The 16165-nt window shown below is 54.8% G+C and overlaps 1 protein-coding gene across 1 annotated transcript in view; it reads right to left on the minus strand.

The window, feature by feature from the left end:
• Positions 1-8370: 8370 nt before the first annotated feature.
• Positions 8371-16165, minus strand: part of PRMT8 (protein arginine methyltransferase 8) — a gene marked incomplete at its 3' end in the record, with an annotated part of 81131 nt that continues 73336 nt past the window's right edge. The window contains exons 9-10 of the mRNA XM_082635603.1: positions 9217-9338; positions 8371-8454 (exon numbers count right to left, since the gene is read on the minus strand). Of these exons, the coding sequence (XP_082491729.1) occupies positions 8371-8454; positions 9217-9338 (206 nt within the window). The remainder of the gene's footprint in view (positions 8455-9216; positions 9339-16165) is intronic.

Here is a 16165-nt window from a genome sequence, read left to right on the forward strand (position 1 = left end):
TCTGGGGCAGGATCTCCTTGGAAAACTCAGAGTCCAGGGTCACAATATAAGAGGCATAGAGTCGCAGAAGCAGGAAATCACAGCTTCTTCAGCTGGGTGGAGGCCTGGAGATGGTTCTAGGCTAGCACCTTCCTTGCATAGGTGAGAACAAACACGGAGGCCTAGCAGGGATGGTGCTGACCTCAAGGCCACGCAGCAGGTAGGTTCCAAGAACAGGAGCAACGGGTGCTGGCAACGGACAGGAGCATCCTGGTCATAAGCCGTCATCGGCTCATTTGGCAAATATTCCCCAGCACCTAGAAGACCTATGATGGGCGGGGTCTGTGCTTGACACAACGCAAACACAAGTGAGATGCAAACCTGCCCTCCAGGAGATCACCATCGAGGGAGGCAGAAAAACAGACGCTGACAGTACAGCAGGGTACCACGCCTGGGCACACATCCGCCCAGAGATGCAGGGACCCAGGCAGGGCTCCACGGGGCTGTGTGTCCCAGCCCTGGAGGGACTCAACTGGACCCAGGTCAGAGCCACAGCTGCATCCACAGTCATGACAGCAAGCCGACGCCAGCTCCCCTCGTCCCGGGCACGGGTCCCACTTAGCTCCACCACCGTCCTCTGAGGAAGGTGACAGGTTACCGCCAGTGTGCAGGTAGAGAAAACTGGGGTGCAGAGGCTGCAGATCACGCAGCCAGGAGGTTATGGGAGAATCGGGGTTTGAATGCGGTCCTCCAGCCCAGAGCGCGCACTCCACTGTGCCTCAGGCTCCTCCCATGTGAGGGGACCGCGGGTCCTCCATGACGACACCGCGCGAGCCTACCACCACGGGCAGGTGTGCGCTCTGGCTCCAACTCTGCACCACGTGGCGGGTGGCGTGAGTCCCATTTAACAGCCTGAAGTCCCCCAAGCCTTGGCCCTGCTCTGACTTCCCACCCCGTCTCTAATCCGGGCATCCTCAAGCTTCCTTCGGAATCGTTTCCAGGCAACGGCGGATCGTGTACCTTGTCCCCTTGGCCCCAGGAAGCAAGCACTCTGACCCACTGTGGGCAGAGGCTTTGCCTGGAGGGGCTTCTCCCTCCCAGGGGTGCCTGCACATTCTTGCTTGGGACCCTCAGTTCTGAGAACAGGGAGCTACCGTCTCCCTGAGCAGGATGTGTTCCCGGCCATCGAGTCCTGTCTCATCTAACCCTCGCAACAGCCTGGGACAGAGGTGCGATCAAGATGCCATCTAAGAGGAAGTCTTCACACAGGAACGAGCAATTCCAGTACCTCGCTGCAGGGCTCAGCCATTAGCTGGAGGAGCCAGGCTACAGCCCCAGGTCTGTTTAGGCTGGCTGGAGTTCAAGGTGCCATCAATGACTGTGAAGCTGAGTGGGAGCCTGAGAAGCCTGTGTCTTTGGCTTCAAGCTCCAGCCAACCGAGCTAACCAACTGTGGCCAGAAAGCAATTGTCATAACATCAGAAACCCATTACGACCCATGGAGACCCTGAAAGATGCTCAGGAATACGCTCTGTGAGTGGAAAGTGACACCAGCACCACGGTCCCCTGGAAACAGCCTCCTGGGGCTTGAAGACAGCAGAACCATCCCGGCACACACGTCAGCCTGATGCGGACCCTACGCACCCTCCTGCCTCCCAGACAATTACATCCCCCGAGCCATCCTTGTGGGAAGAACAGTACGACCCGACACCAGAAAGGAAGAGGGAAACGATCTCAGAGCTGCACAGATTGCCCCTTTGCGCTTCCCTGTTGGGGAGAGGCAGTCCTACAAGGCAGCCATCTGAACTCCGGCCATTTTCCACCAGCATCCGGAGAAGCCTCCTCTCCATCCTCCACCCGGGGCTCCTAGGGGTTCTGCCGGCTGTACTTTGCATGTCCATTTTCTGTGGCTGATTTTCTGAAATAGGCAATAAGTTAAGTCTATTGCCATTTTCCAGGGGAAGCGACTGCCAAATTGAGTTCATTAGCTTGAGAACGTGTGTGGCCTGCAAACCTTGTCCTGTCACTTTCCTGATTAAAGCTCCAGTGTCTACTCAGTGACCGAGGAAAAAGTCTGCTTGACATGGCCACAGGCTCTCGACCGCAGACCCCGGCTGCATCCTAGGCCTCCCTTCTCCCCGTTCCCCCAGCCCCAGCCTTTTCCTTTTCTCTGCTCTTCTTTTCACACGTGCCTCCCTGTGTGGACTCCTTTGGGCGGGGCCTTCGCACCTGCCGTTTCTGCCTACGCATCCCCTACCTCTCTCTCCCTTCCTCTCCCTTCCTCTTCTGCTTTTTCAAGCTTCCGTTTAAAGTCTTATCTTCAGAGAGGCTCTCTTGATCCCCTAACAGTCCCCTAACAGTCGTAATATGTATCCCTCTTGTGGAGCATCTGTTCCTGGCGCCTGCTTTGTTCTCTGCTCTATTGCCAGTGCCCGGCATAGGGTCTGCTACCCAGGAGGGACCGCGACAAGTTTATGGAATGAGGAAATTGGAAGAGGCTTCTCACATAGCTCTCCTAGGTCCAGCTGGGACCAGAACCTGAGCCACTGTGTTGAGGATGGCTCAGCACTCACGCTTAAGCTGGGAGCCACCTCCAGGTAACAGGTGGGAGTGTGTCTCCTTCCCCTGCCAGGTAGGTCTTCCACGTTTGGTGATCACACCTTCCTTCCCGCATAGGTGTTCTCCTGGGAGACGCACTCCTGGCCCTGAGCACAGAGAAGGACCCTCCTGTTCTGTTCTTCTCCCGACTCACCACGCCATAGTGGCACATGCCTCTGTCACAGTAATGACGATTTATGACAGTGGAGTGTTGGCCGGTTATTTACTGTTCAGTATAGCCAGACAGCTCTGGAGCATTTCTGTGGCTGTTACTGCAGTCAAGATGGGTTTGACGGTCTTATTGGTCCCCGCCTCCTCTCTCTTGCTGGTTTCCAGAATGTACTTCTGAGTCTCTCACTCTAGCCATCAAAGAGAATAGGTGTCCCCATTAGAGAAACTGAGTATGTTATTGACCCAAACCAAATATGACTTTTCCTGGGAAAAGCAGTGTGAGTTGAATTCAAGGTGAAGTGAAGGCTGCAGATTCCTACTGCGCTTCTCCAGGATGCATCTCAGTCCCCAGGCCAGCTGGGCCTCAAGGTCACCAGGAGGTTCTTAGAAATGCAGGTAGAGACAGCCACAAGGGAAGGCCCTGCCCAGAGCACCCCAGGTGGGGCTGTGGCATCTCAGTAATTGAGGAGCTTTTCATTCTAATGGAAGGCCACATGTGTCTTGGCGCCAGGGGGTCGCTGCCTGCCAAAGGGCTGGGTGACAAACGTCAAGACCTCAGCAAGCCACGTGGGAAGCCTCTAATGAGCTAATGAGCAGAGCCACAAAGCAGGCCACTCCTGCCCAAGGCTTTTGGCAGAACTCTACACGTGTGTGGCCTGCAGTGCTGTCCCCGGACCTGGGGCCTCAGCCTGCAGCCCCAGGGCCTAGCCAGCTGCTGACCGTGGATGGCAGTGCCTGCTGCTGTCCTAGGGCCTTCAGAGGCCCACGGGCCTCAGGCGCTAGCACCCAGCCGTGCTTCTCAATGACAGGGTTGGAATGCAGGCAGAAATGTTATTACTATGGTAACCATAACTGGAACTTCCATTGTACTTTCTTTCCATTTCCAAACGTGTTTTCTAGTTCTTTCATTTCATCCGTGTTACCTCCTTTCAGTCTTACGTGGCCCAGACTCACGCGGTTAGTTAAGCGCCAGTGCTGGGGTTCGACCGGGTCCTTTGGCTCCAAACCTGCGTCATGTGGCAGAGTCATCCAGGGATGGACGCTTGCCTTGGGAGGTGGGGATCGCATGGGCCTGGGTCCTTGACCCAGCACCCTAGGGGTTTCCTCTGCCCTGTGTGCTCTGGCTTCTCTTGAGGCCGAGTCATTGGCTACAGCCTAGAGGTTGGTAAAGACCCTTTTCACTTCTGCGGTGAGAGATGACCTATCGCTAGGGTACGGGAAGGGCTCCGGGCCTTCTCTGAAAGTGACAGGCTGGGCCGCCGTGGGCAGTTTGCGGAGAGCAGGGAAATTCAGCAGGGTCTCTCTCTCTAGAGCAGATCAGGCCCCCTACCACCACCTGGACACAGCTTGTGTCCCCTGCTGAGGCGGCCAAGACTGCAGGGAACGGGGGAGAGGTGGGGTGGTCAGGGAGAACGGCTGAGGGACCCCGCTTCTCAGTTCTGGGGCAAGCGCAGGCCCCGCCCACCCAGAGACTGACCAGCCCGCAGTGCGTACCTGGAGCCCCAAGGGCAGGGACGGTGCTGCGGACTCTGCTCTGTTACCAGTGCCTGGAGCCCATGCCGTTTCCAATACATGTTTGTTGGCTGAATTTCTGCTCACTGAGCAGGCTGTGTCTGAGTCTCAGCTGAATATGGGCTGTTTCCAACAGGATGAGGGCAGAGCGGCCTCGGAGGCTCTGGACGTGAGCCGGGCACATCCAGTGTGGTCAGACAGGTGTGAGGTGATCTCCCATCCCCAGGAAGCCAGACTCCTCCCAGCCATCACAGGACCACAGGCCAAGGGTCTGGGCTCCACACGCCCAAGCCTGTAAGGTAGGATGCCTCACAGGTGGGGCTGTGCTCAGAAACCCGGCATGCAGGGAGGTGCCATTCAAGATGCCAGCCAGGGAGCAGGGATCCAGAAAAACCTGTCTTTAGGAAGAGGGCTCCAGAAACCAGGCTGGGGACCCTCCAAGTAGTCGAGAGGGGGGTTTGTGAAAACAAGACCGAGCTCCTGTCCTATGTGGGACCTGGGACTTACAGATGGGAGACAAGGCAGGGCAGGAGCCCAAGGATCTGAACTGGCCAGTAGGCCAGGGGCAGGCGCTTGACCGGGCGACCGCCCTGAGGCATGGGGACGGGCTGGGAGGTCTGGCTTAATTTCGTCCCGTTACTGAGGTCTGGAACCTCGCTGGGCCTATCGGTGCAGTACCAGGTGTGGTGCCCAGAGGAGAGGAAGGCTGCTGAGAGCGGACCAGGGAGGGCCTGGCAAAGGGGAGACGGGCATCCCCCGAGGGGCACAGATCGCAGGGACAGGAGCCTGGGGGTCCTTGGGTAGTTCCAGGGCACGTTCCGCGGGAGTCAAGCTGGTCCACTGTTGCCTTGTCCCTCCCACCTGCACCCCATTCTGTCCAGGGGAAACTCCAGCAGAAAGAGGCAGATCTCTGCCCTTGGAGCTTGTGGCCCAGTGGGGAAGTCCAAGCCTGCAGTGGACCTCAGAGCAAGCGCAGAGGGGCCCATGAACTATCCAGGCCAAATAAGACCACGAAAGGGGCACCGCGGCTGCAGGCCTGGGGAGACGTGGGGTGGGATGGAAGGGAGAAATTCCCCAGAGAGGGAGGAGAGGGACACGGAGAAAGTTACTACTGAGTCGGGTACAGTCAAGGAAGGAAGGAAGGAAGGAAAAAAGAAATAGGCAGAGTCAGGGAAAAACAGTTTTCACAAGTGACATGGTCTCTGCAGCATCCCTGCTGTTGAGCTGAGCCCTTATCCCATCGCGAATGTGCTCAGAGCAGACACTGCTTATTTCCCACTGAATCAGGGGAGATGACAGTCCCACTGCAGCGCTGCTGCGGGCAGGAGGGAGGGGGCCGTGGTGGAGGTGCTCCTCCACACTCTCCAGACTTCACTCCTGCAGCCCACAGGCAGAGCAGGGAGCCAGGGTGGCAGGTGCTGAAGACCCGAGGCTCGGGTGAGGCCGCGGGGGTGCCCGCTTCTCATCTTCTGCCTGGAGAGGCCCGCAATACTGCCAGGCCTTTGCCCAGCCTGGGCCTCCCCTCCCGGCCCCCAGGGGTGTCAGGAACGCCTGCAGCTCCCAAATGCCCAGAGCTCCCGGAAGGTCATCAACCTTGCTGGCTCTTGGTGGCCATGTGGGATTTGGCCCTGTGGACCATGGGTGGAACTCTCCAAAGCTGGATGGGCTCCCTGCCCAGGGATGGGCAGAATCCAGGGGCTCCCCGACTCCCACTAAGGGGCTCCCCTCGCGTGCCCTCTGGGGGACCCCCCGTCCTTCCTCAACCCCCTTCCTTCTTTTAACGCACTCACTGTTCTCCCTGATTACGTTTCTCTATTTTTCTTGTCCAAAGCATGTGGACAAAAGCATTCCACGATTTGCACTGTGTTTGTCTCTAGCTACAAAGAGAGGCCTCCCCAGCCGGAGATGCAGAGGACTGAGCAGGGCAGGAGAGGACACGTGAGCAGGTGTGGAGGTGGGGGCCCAGCTCCCCCAGGACCCCACTCCTCCTCCCCCTGGGGCCCAGAGGCTCAGCTACCAATGTGGGCAGGGCCTCCGTGCCCAACTCCCAGGGCTTCGGGGAAGCCAACACGTACGCAGATGCCAGAGGGCAATGAAAGGGCAGGGGCCACTGCCACTGGAGTCAGTTGTCATTTTCCTGGGCACTGCCATTCCCAGGACACCCACCTACAGGCCAGCCTGGCTCTCTCCTTCCCACACCAAAGAGGCAGCCCTCAGGCTCCTCGGCAACTGAATCCTCAAGGCAGCTTGGTCTGGTCCCTGCCCACGGGTGAGGCCCCATCTTTTCATCAAGTGATCATCCCGAGCACAGAGATCTCATTCCTGTCGCGGTTGAGCCCTGGAGCAGCAAGGTGGGGAACGGGGACAGGTAAAGAACTCCAGAGGCCCTGCCTGGTCCAGGGCACACCTGTCCCTCGGAGCCGGATGGCAAATGCAATGACAGTGTGTGACTTGCAGACAATGGGATGAGGCAGCCCTGCTGGAGGACCAGCTCTGCCTGCCCAGGGCTCTCTCCAGCCCGGGAGGGCATCAGGGGTCACCAGGCACTTCCCTGAGGCCCTTGCAGTAGCTCACACCTTCTGCTCCTTACCAAGAAGGGAACATTCCGGGCCTTCGAAGAATCCCAGGCCTCTGCTGACCCGGCAGGCCCCCATCTGGCTCTGCCCTCTCCACGATGGGACCAGAGGCTAAAGCGGTAGAGGTGGCATGGCAGAAATCGTTTTGGGAACTGAAGATTTAGCAACCACTCTGGGAAGGGAGCTTCCGTAGGACCTAGGATGTCACCTCCAGGACCCAAGTTCTTTTGCTTGGGCTCTGTGGGTGCCCTGTTCAAGACGTGGGGGGGGTCCCACTGATGAGGAGGATGCAGGCCAGGGCAGACACCCACCAAGGCAGCCAGTAATGGGGTGATGGAGAGCAGGAATGAGACTGTCCACCACCACGCCCTGGCCCGTGCCTCCACCGGCCTTGCCCTCAGACCCTGCCCTCGTCTCACACTAGCAGCCCAGGACCGTGAGCTCACACCACCTCCTGCTTCCTCTGGACCCTCCCAGCCTTTCCCGCCCCGACCTTGGCCTCTCTCCAGGCTACACCTCGCCTCCCATTCTGGAGCACTTGAGGTTAACTCATGTCCCCCCACCCCAGCTGCAGGACTCTCCTGCCACCCGTGAGGGTCACAAGGGAGAAGCCCTTGGACTGGTCCTAGCTGCAAGGCTCCCTTTACCAAGGAGCTGCCTTCCTTTTGGGAGCGGCACGATTGCATCTTCTGTTCCACTGTGGCCTCTGACCTCCTCCCGCCCCGCCCCCCACCCCACGCCCAGAGCACGGAGAACACAGCCGCCCCATCGCTTCGCTCTCATGTGCATTTATTGAGCGCCCACGGAGTGCATGGTCCTAGGTCCAGGGTTCGGAGCCACAGTCTAGTCAAAAGGAGACCGGAGCTAGTACAGAGGACATTTCATAGCTGGGAAGGGGTGGGGAAGAGGGAGAACTAATCACAAAACAAATTCCTATTCGAAAGCAACAGAATCTCCTCTGAGAGTAATATATATTCTACGCACACACGCGCACGCACACACGCACACAGCCCTGGATGAACACAGACGTTACCGCTTGGCTGTATAGGCAAGCACATACCAGTGCGCCGGGTAAAGGAACTAATAGGTATGCTGTCCGCGCATGCGCACGCGCACCGCCGCACGCACAGAGTCTGGCTTATGCTATCAAAGACGCTAGTCTCCAGGGTCTAGTGAAGCAATCTGTCCTAGATGCCTGCAGCATGCAAAACTTGAAGATCCGAGAGTCACGGTTAAGGAGGACGATGGGGACACGCGTGGACTCCTCCATCGGGGCCCGGCTGCCGCGCTGGCCGTGGCTCTCTGTCGGGACGACAGAGCCTCTGAGAAGGGCCCCCAGAGCACAGCCGAGGAGCTGGAGGCCCTCTGTCCAGTGGCAGGGCCCTCAGGAGGCCGGCTGAGTTCACCAAGCTCAAGGGCAGAGTGTCAGACTCCGGTTTGGAGCGTGTAGTCCTGCAAACAGGGTCCCTTGTGGCGGCGCCTCAGATGGAGGTGAGTTTCCGTGCTCGCTCGCTCTCTGCAGCCTCCCACGTGTGCTAACGCATTTTGTAGTAATTAGATACAGATGTTTCGCACAGCTGTCCCTTAAAATCCAAGTCTACTGTGAAATCGAGGTCTCGCTGCAAAGAAGGAGAAGCCAGGGCATCAGCGCGGAAGGAGGCGGGGACCGCCCCCCTCCCCGCAGGCAGAGGGCCGGGCGCATCTGCGCCGCTAGGCTTTTCCAGCTCAGAACTCCACTCCCCACCAACAGGCCTCGGGAGCCTCTTCCGGTGCCTCGTTACCCTCACGGGAAGGCCTTTGATTTCTAACCTAAGTCCTTCCTGTTAGAATACAGAGATGTTCCCTCTGGTTTCATCCCAGGAGAAGTGGGGCGGTTGAGTCTCCCAGGGCGGAAGCCTCGGAGCACCCTCGGCGCCTGCCCGGCACGTGCCCGCACCCCAGGGGGCTCAGAAAGAATCACACGGCCTCCAGCCCCCCAGGCCAGCCTGAGGAATGCGAACCTGGTCTTCCAAAAGCCACCACACACTGTTCTTTCCTGGCTCAGCTGGTCCTAAATGAGGCAAAGTCCATGGCCACAGCCTCTGTTCTCAGAACACCTCCCACCAAGGGCGGGAAGCTGTCCTCAAGGCTGGGAGGGTGCCCAGGGTGTCCTAAAGTAAGGCTCCAGTTCCCCAGTCTTAAGGGGTCCAGGCTGGAGTCCTTGAAGGAGGCCATCACATCCAAACCCGCCTTCCTACCGCTTCCCCTGTAACTTTTCTGGTTGTGCACAAGGCAGCCAGGCCCCCCCGGGCAAGTGGGTCCTGGCAGCTCCCTGGAAGCCGGCCCCCAGGGTCCCTCCTCCTCTCTGACCCTGGCGTCACAGAGGCTGCCTCAGCACTCACCACGTTTTTGGCATTTGGCTTCATGGATATGGTCCCGTAGATCTCCTCCCCCCTCCGGACGGTGAGGTAGTCTTCCAAGTAGAAGACAGTCTGCTTCCAGTGGGTGTAGGGGGCGTCAGGGGCTGAAGGATGAGAAGGAGGGTTAGAGAAGACGTCTCAGAGGGGCCAGGACCCCGCGCGGACGCTGCTGGGCTTCCTCTGGGACTCACTGAACACCGCAGCAAGCGCTCTCACTGGGTCAGGCACCCAGCCCCTGCGCCTGCTCCAAGCCCACAGGACACCCCGCTCAGCTCAGGGCCTCCTCCCAGGATCAAGGCCCCACCCCCTCGGGACTGCGGGTCTTCGCTGGGGATCAGAAGAGAAACAAGCTGATATTACAAAGCCACACAAGGGACGGCATTAACACAACGCATCTCAAAATGCTACTGTTTTTCATTAGTTCAGCAGAGTGAAGACTTTCAGACATTGTAGGGGAGAGATCTGGAGGGTGGTGCATCCCGTCTCCCCTTAAATGACACCATTCATGCCAACTCCACGGCTAAGCCAGTTTCGCCAATTCCACTGACACCCCAGGCCTACACATAGCTTTCCCTGCCTGCCTCTCTGTCCTAAAACCAATCCTACTTCCCTTGGCCCAGGCCTGCCCTGGGGTTTCAGCCGCGCCTTCCTACCTGGATGACTAGAAATTGGGGATGCCTCTCATTCCACAGACCCAAGGCTGATCCACAGCTCACACCTCATGCATGATCCAAAGCCACACTGACTGATGCTTGCACCTCCCCTCCCCTGTATTTGCCATGAAATCCCATCCATCCCTCTGGGCACACTACAAATTCTACAACTAGACGAGGGGTCCTGTCTTATGGGCCCCCTTCCTCAGCAGCAGCCGTCCTTGGGACACTTCCCTCCCTCATCACCAGCCTCTCCCTTCCTCATTCTTCAAGGTCACATCCTTGGGCAAGCCTTGCCTGACCCAGCTGGATTAAGGGCACCCTGGGCTTATGTTACCACGGTGGCTGTCATGCCCTTACATAACGGCCTCTGTCTCTTTTTACGTGTTTGTGTCCTCCACAAGACTGCAATCTCCATGAGGGCCGGGGTCTGCTTACTACTCTATCCTCAGAGCCCATCACCACCCTTGCTAGGTCTGTGAGTACCGAATAAATGAACGATGGTAGAAAGCCCCAGAGGGGGCGTGTTGTGACGCCTCAAGGTCCCCAGAGGTGTTCGGTGACATTGCGGCTTTGGAACCTAAGGGCTGTAGAAGAACCCGTCTTCCAGTCAGTTCCTCGTGCCCTTCAGGCTCTTCCCTCCCTCCACCAGGATGCAGGACTCGTTAACACTGATCCCCTCTTTGCTTAGGACCAGAGCTAAAGGTGGGAAGACTTAGGGAGGGTGTAATAAGTGCCTTTCAAATACTTCAAAGTCTGTCACATGGAAAGACTTATATGTGGCCTTATAGATGGCTTTGGAGGCAGAAGAAAGGCTAGGCACTGAGAATCACTAGAAGGCAGAGTTTTAATCACAGGAAGGACTGGGACTGTCCCACGACCGTATGCACACCTGCGGTCCAGCCCGGAGGAGTGCACACGCAGCCCAACTGGGGATTTACCGTATGCCCCGTCAGACCAAGATCGTTCAGACCCCAAGATCTATTTTAATGGTGGTGAAGAGTCTGCCTGTCTGTGTCCTTTGCAATGAACTAGCTTGATCAAATGTCAGTGGTTTGGATACTCGAGTAGCCTTCGATGTGTGCATTTAGGAAATCGATGCAAACTCAAGGTCTAGTGGAGGGGAGGCAGCCTGAGGATTTGGAAGGGCTTGAAGGAGGATCATGAACATAGAGTCTGTGCCGCTCAGATCCTGGATCCCCAAACACAGACAGCCTTCCTGGCCTCCAAGGCATACTGCAGTCCACAGGCAAAGTCCACCTGCTCCCAGCACCTTCCCTTCCAACGACATCTAAACGAATTGTCAAAAGATCATCTCCGGGGTGTGCAGAGGATGGCAGCGTATGACTGACAGCACTCCCACCCCCGCTGCCACCCACGCCAACCCAGACAGGTGTGTCTCCTGTTCTTAAAGCCCTCAGGCAAGAAGATTCCAGCAGCTAACTTCTGCCTCCTAATCGGATGCCTGTGAGACTTCCAGAGACTTCACTGGCTCAGCTCTGCCAGCCAGCAAGCCCAGAAGTCCACCTCTGACGCTGGTCCCCCAAAAGACACCCACCTTGGGTGGGAGGAGAGTGATATTTCCCCTTGACATCAACATCAAAAGGTTAAGAACTTCCCCAAACATCTCATTTCCATGATGGGTCCACGGACTCATTGCTAAAGCAGTTTTCTCAATGCAGGTTCTCCACCAAGGTGTCCAGGAAAAGTTGATGACAATTCAGATGTTTTGACTCTAGTCCTAGAGATGTGAATTCAGTAATTCTGGGGTGTGAGATGGGGGCGGGCTTGCCAAGACGTAAAAGTCTCCCCCCAGGTGGTGTAGATACACAGCCAGTTGCTGTGCAGACTCAATCATTTACATCTAATACATCTCTTGGGTGGGTATCAGTGGAAGGGACATTTAATTAGGCAACAGTAGGCCCAGTGTCCAGTCTCCACTTTGCCATGCATTTGCACTGCGACCCTGGGGCTCATTTTCTACATCTGCAGAAAGTTTATCTCCCAAGGGACTGTGAGGATAGGTGATGGGAAGGGGAAAGGATACACTGAGCATGACTAGCCTCCTGCTGTGCCCAGGACCGTTTTCCTGGTGTGGTTATCTGTAGCTCTCCCTTTCACTCTCAAAGTGTCCTCATTTGAAAGATGAATTATATGGTCCCCTTATCTGTAACACAGCAGGCCCAGGTTAGGGTATTGCCAAGCCATTGCATTAGGTGGTTATTTAATCATTGTGGAAAGTGGTCTATCCTTTCATTTATCCATCAACTATGGCTCTGGCCTGTAAAGCCGTGCTGCCTCATTGTCGTGGTCTGGAATGTTCTAGGGATTCCCCAGAAAGTTGCTGTGCACAAGGGTGAGCGTTCAGTATCACCGTGGACCATATCCAGAGTTCTGGTCAGTGGACAAGCCTTTCCCTCCCGCTCCGCTCCAACTACAACCTTCAAGATAGTGTAAATGGCTTTCAGGCTTCCTCGTTATGACCGTACCGTCATTCACACATTCATTCATTCACTCACGCATGCATTCACTCATTCAGGCATTCATTCATTCACTCATTCATACATTCACTCACGCATGCATTCACTCATTCAGGCATTCATTCATTCATACATTCACTCACGCATGCATTCACTTATTCAGGCATTCATTCATTCACTCATTCATACATTCACTCACGCATGCATTCACTCATTCAGGCATTCATTCATTCATACATTCACTCACGCATGCATTCACTCATTCAGGCATTCATTCATTCACTCATTCATACATTCACTCACGCATGCATTCACTCATTCACTCATTCATACATTCACTCACGCATGCATTCACTCATTCAGGCATTCATTCAATCATTCATTCATTCAGCAGACATCCACTCAGGATGCCTGCCATGTGCCTGATGTGGTCCTAAATGTGGGGAACAGCAGCCAGTACAGCCTCGCCCCCTGAGATCCTGCAGCCTAAGTGAGAAGACACTCAGGTAGCTGGCCCTAAAGTCCGGTGGGAGCTGTGACCGAGGATGGAGGTGGGGTGCACAGGGGGCTGCAGGAACAAATGGCTGGAGCCTCTCACAGGAAGATTTTTCCTGGTGCTTCTGGAGAGAGAGTGGAATCCTGCTTCCTCTTTCTCTTCCCAATGGCTAAGTGGCTGGTAGTTCTTTCTGGAATTTAATACTTTTTCTAGCTGTAAATTTGTAATTCTGTTCCCCAGGGGGTTCACAGGCTTTTTGGAGAAGTCAAGACTATGCATGAAGAAGCTTCTCTGACCTGAGAAAATGGCTCAGTGTCACAGGGTGGCAAATCTAGGAAGGGGCTGCCAGGCAGTCGAGGTCCAACCATGTCATTTCACTCATAATGAGCCCAAGGCCCGGAAAGGAGCTCACTTAAGAGCACCTCCACGGCCTGATCGCCCTGCCTTGTGGCTTTTCCTGGAAAAACTAGGACTTGGCGCAGGCCTGCTTCTACTCTGGGTACTGCCCTTGCAGCAGTAGCCCCAGGCGGCCCAGTTCCCATTTCCTACCCCGCCCTCCGAGGAGGCTGTGTCTAAGGGGCGGGGCAGCTGTGCTGGCACAGCCTGGAGCCCTGGGTGCTTGTGCCCATTTGCAGCGGCTTCTGCCCAGAGCCGCAGCAGGCAAACACCAGCACCATTCACGGGGACTGTTTCCAAGCTGCACAATCCGTGACGTGCTTTCGCGTGGGTGTCCCGGAGCAGCTGCAAACCTTGGGGGCCAATGGGGAGGGGCCACTTACAGCAGGCTGCACTTCGCCTGAAGTTCAAAGCCAGCTGAGACCAAACGATACCTTGTTTAGGCCTACACCTACGCGTGATAAAGCTTTTTTAAAATAGCAGGGGATAAGGAACTGAACATTCAGGATAATGTTCGTTTAGAGGCGATGTGGGGGGAGGGGATAAGACGGGACCATCCAGGTAGCGGTAGCTGCGAAGGTATTGGTAGTATTTAAGTCCTTGAGTTAGATGGTGAGCTCACAGGGATTTATTATGTGACTCTGAATTACTTTACTTGCATTTATTAATTATAAGCATAATCATATTATATTTATTCATAATGTATTTCTGGTTAATATTTACATTCTAATTAACAATAGTCTATCTCTTGATATTAACTAATGTATTTACAATCTAATAATCATTAGAATTATTACCTTCTAGTTAATAATGCATTCTGGTTACTATTACATTCTAATTAATAACACTTTATTTACAATCTATTACTGAGTTAGGTGGCAAGTTCACAGGTGTCCCTTGTATTAATTAAAAAGTAAGCAAAAAGTGAACTGTGCATGATCCAATGATGGTAGTATGTCATGAACCACAAATTAAGATTAATCTAATTCTGTGCATCTGAGGTCCTTAAAAAACAAAGAAGAAATATTCTTTCCTTGCTGGTCAGAGTGCAGAGGGTCTGAGTAAAGCCCACTGCCAAAGCCATGCCAGCTGGTAAAGATGGCCAAGATGGTAAAGACGTCTGCTACATGCTGTCATGTAGCATCCACCGGAAACAGATCATCTCAGGGAAAGAAAAACGCAGCCTGGAGCTACGGGGCTGGAGCCCGGGCTTCAGAGACACAGAACTCTTTCCAGAGTACCCTTGCCCCCTGACTTTCCCATCACCTGCAGCAGGGCAGGCCCTGGGGGAGGCATCACCCAGGGATGGAGGAAGCAGAGCCAGCCACCGTGGCTCCATCCCCGGCCTCCAGTCACAGGCACCGTCCGCGATCAGGCCCTTCCTCAGCCCTCACTGCCCCAATCCTCACCATTGCAAGGCTGAGTCTCACCCACCCTTCAAGGTCTAGGTGAAATACCACTTCCTCCTGCTGGCTGTTCCTGCGCACCCACTGAGAAGATAAGCTCGTCTGCTGCTCCCGTAGGGAGGGTAGCAGCTGACAATGACCCGGATCGGGGCTCTCTGGTCTTCCCCAGGATGAGGAGGCACCAGTGCTGGCCTGGCTGATGGAGACCAGAAGACCCTAGTCTTGATGGTCAGGAGACACCAACTTGGAAAAAAGCCCTTCTGTGAGGGATTAGGTGAAGTCTCTTGTCCGTTCTTTCCCACAAGAAAATTCCAGGCTCAGGTGCCTTCACTAAGGAATTCCAGCAAGCATTTAAAAAAGAACTATCACTGATCCTTCAAAAACTCTTCCAGCAGATAAAGGAGGAGGAAACACTCCCCAACTTATTCTACGAGATCAGAATTACTCTGCTGGCAAAGTCAGAGAGAGAGAGATCACAAGAAAACAAATCTGCAGACCCAGTGTCATTCATCTGTATAGATGTAAAATACATCAATAAGGTGTCAGAAAACTGGGCAACATAGACAAAGGACTAAACATGATCAAGTGGGATCACTGTCACCGCGTGAAAGAGGACCACTGACGCCATGGCTTCCGGAAGTGAACAATCGTATCTTCAAATTCTGGTAGAACTCACCTATCCCTGCCACGTGCATGCTCACTCAGCCCCGGCGCCAAGCTCCCAATTCCCAGGAAGACCTCCCATGAGTGGTCAGGATGAACACATGCTCAGGGCAGGAACCCTAGCTTCACAAACACATTGAACAGAGATTTGTTTAGAAATCTCGGAGCCACGCCCCACTGGGAGGAGCTAGGAAGGCAGAGATGAATGAGATGTGAGCCCAGCGGTGGGGAGACCCAGGTCTGCAGAAAACGAAGGAAATGTTCAGTGAATAATGGCACAGCCTACATTGGAATCCTGGGGGGTTGTTTTTAAAAAAAAGAGATTGGATATATCTCCGTGCGGCTATGGCGGCATCTCCAAGACATATGGTTAAATAAAGACAGGGAGCAGGGGGCAGTGTGTTATGGTGCGAGCCGACCTGTGTTTTCAAGAAAAGTGTAGCTGGATGTCGTACTCCTGTCATGGAAGATGCCACCAGCGGAGGCAGCTGGGTCTATGGTTCAGAGAAATCTATGTACTATTTCTGCAACTTCTTGTGAGTCTATAATTATTTCAAATAAAAAGAAAAAAAAGTGTATATAGGTATGTAGTTGCTTGTGCACCACTGAAATTTTCTGGAAGGCTATGAAATAAATCGTTAACAAATATGCCTCTCAGGCATGGGATTGGGATGGATGGGGGAGAGGTCTTTTTCCTTAACTTTTTATGCCCCTTTTTAGACCCTTTTGTTATCTTTTTGTTAGACTGCACCCGTATCACTTTAAGCATGGCCATGACAGACATAAGCACAGGATGTTACGGAGCCCCGAGAAGGAGGCCTAACCTTGACCCTAGAG

The sequence above is a fragment of the Mesoplodon mirus genome (assembly GCF_964341445.2).
Source record: "Mesoplodon mirus genome assembly, chromosome: 11".
Classification (NCBI taxonomy): Eukaryota; Metazoa; Chordata; class Mammalia; order Artiodactyla; family Ziphiidae; genus Mesoplodon; species Mesoplodon mirus.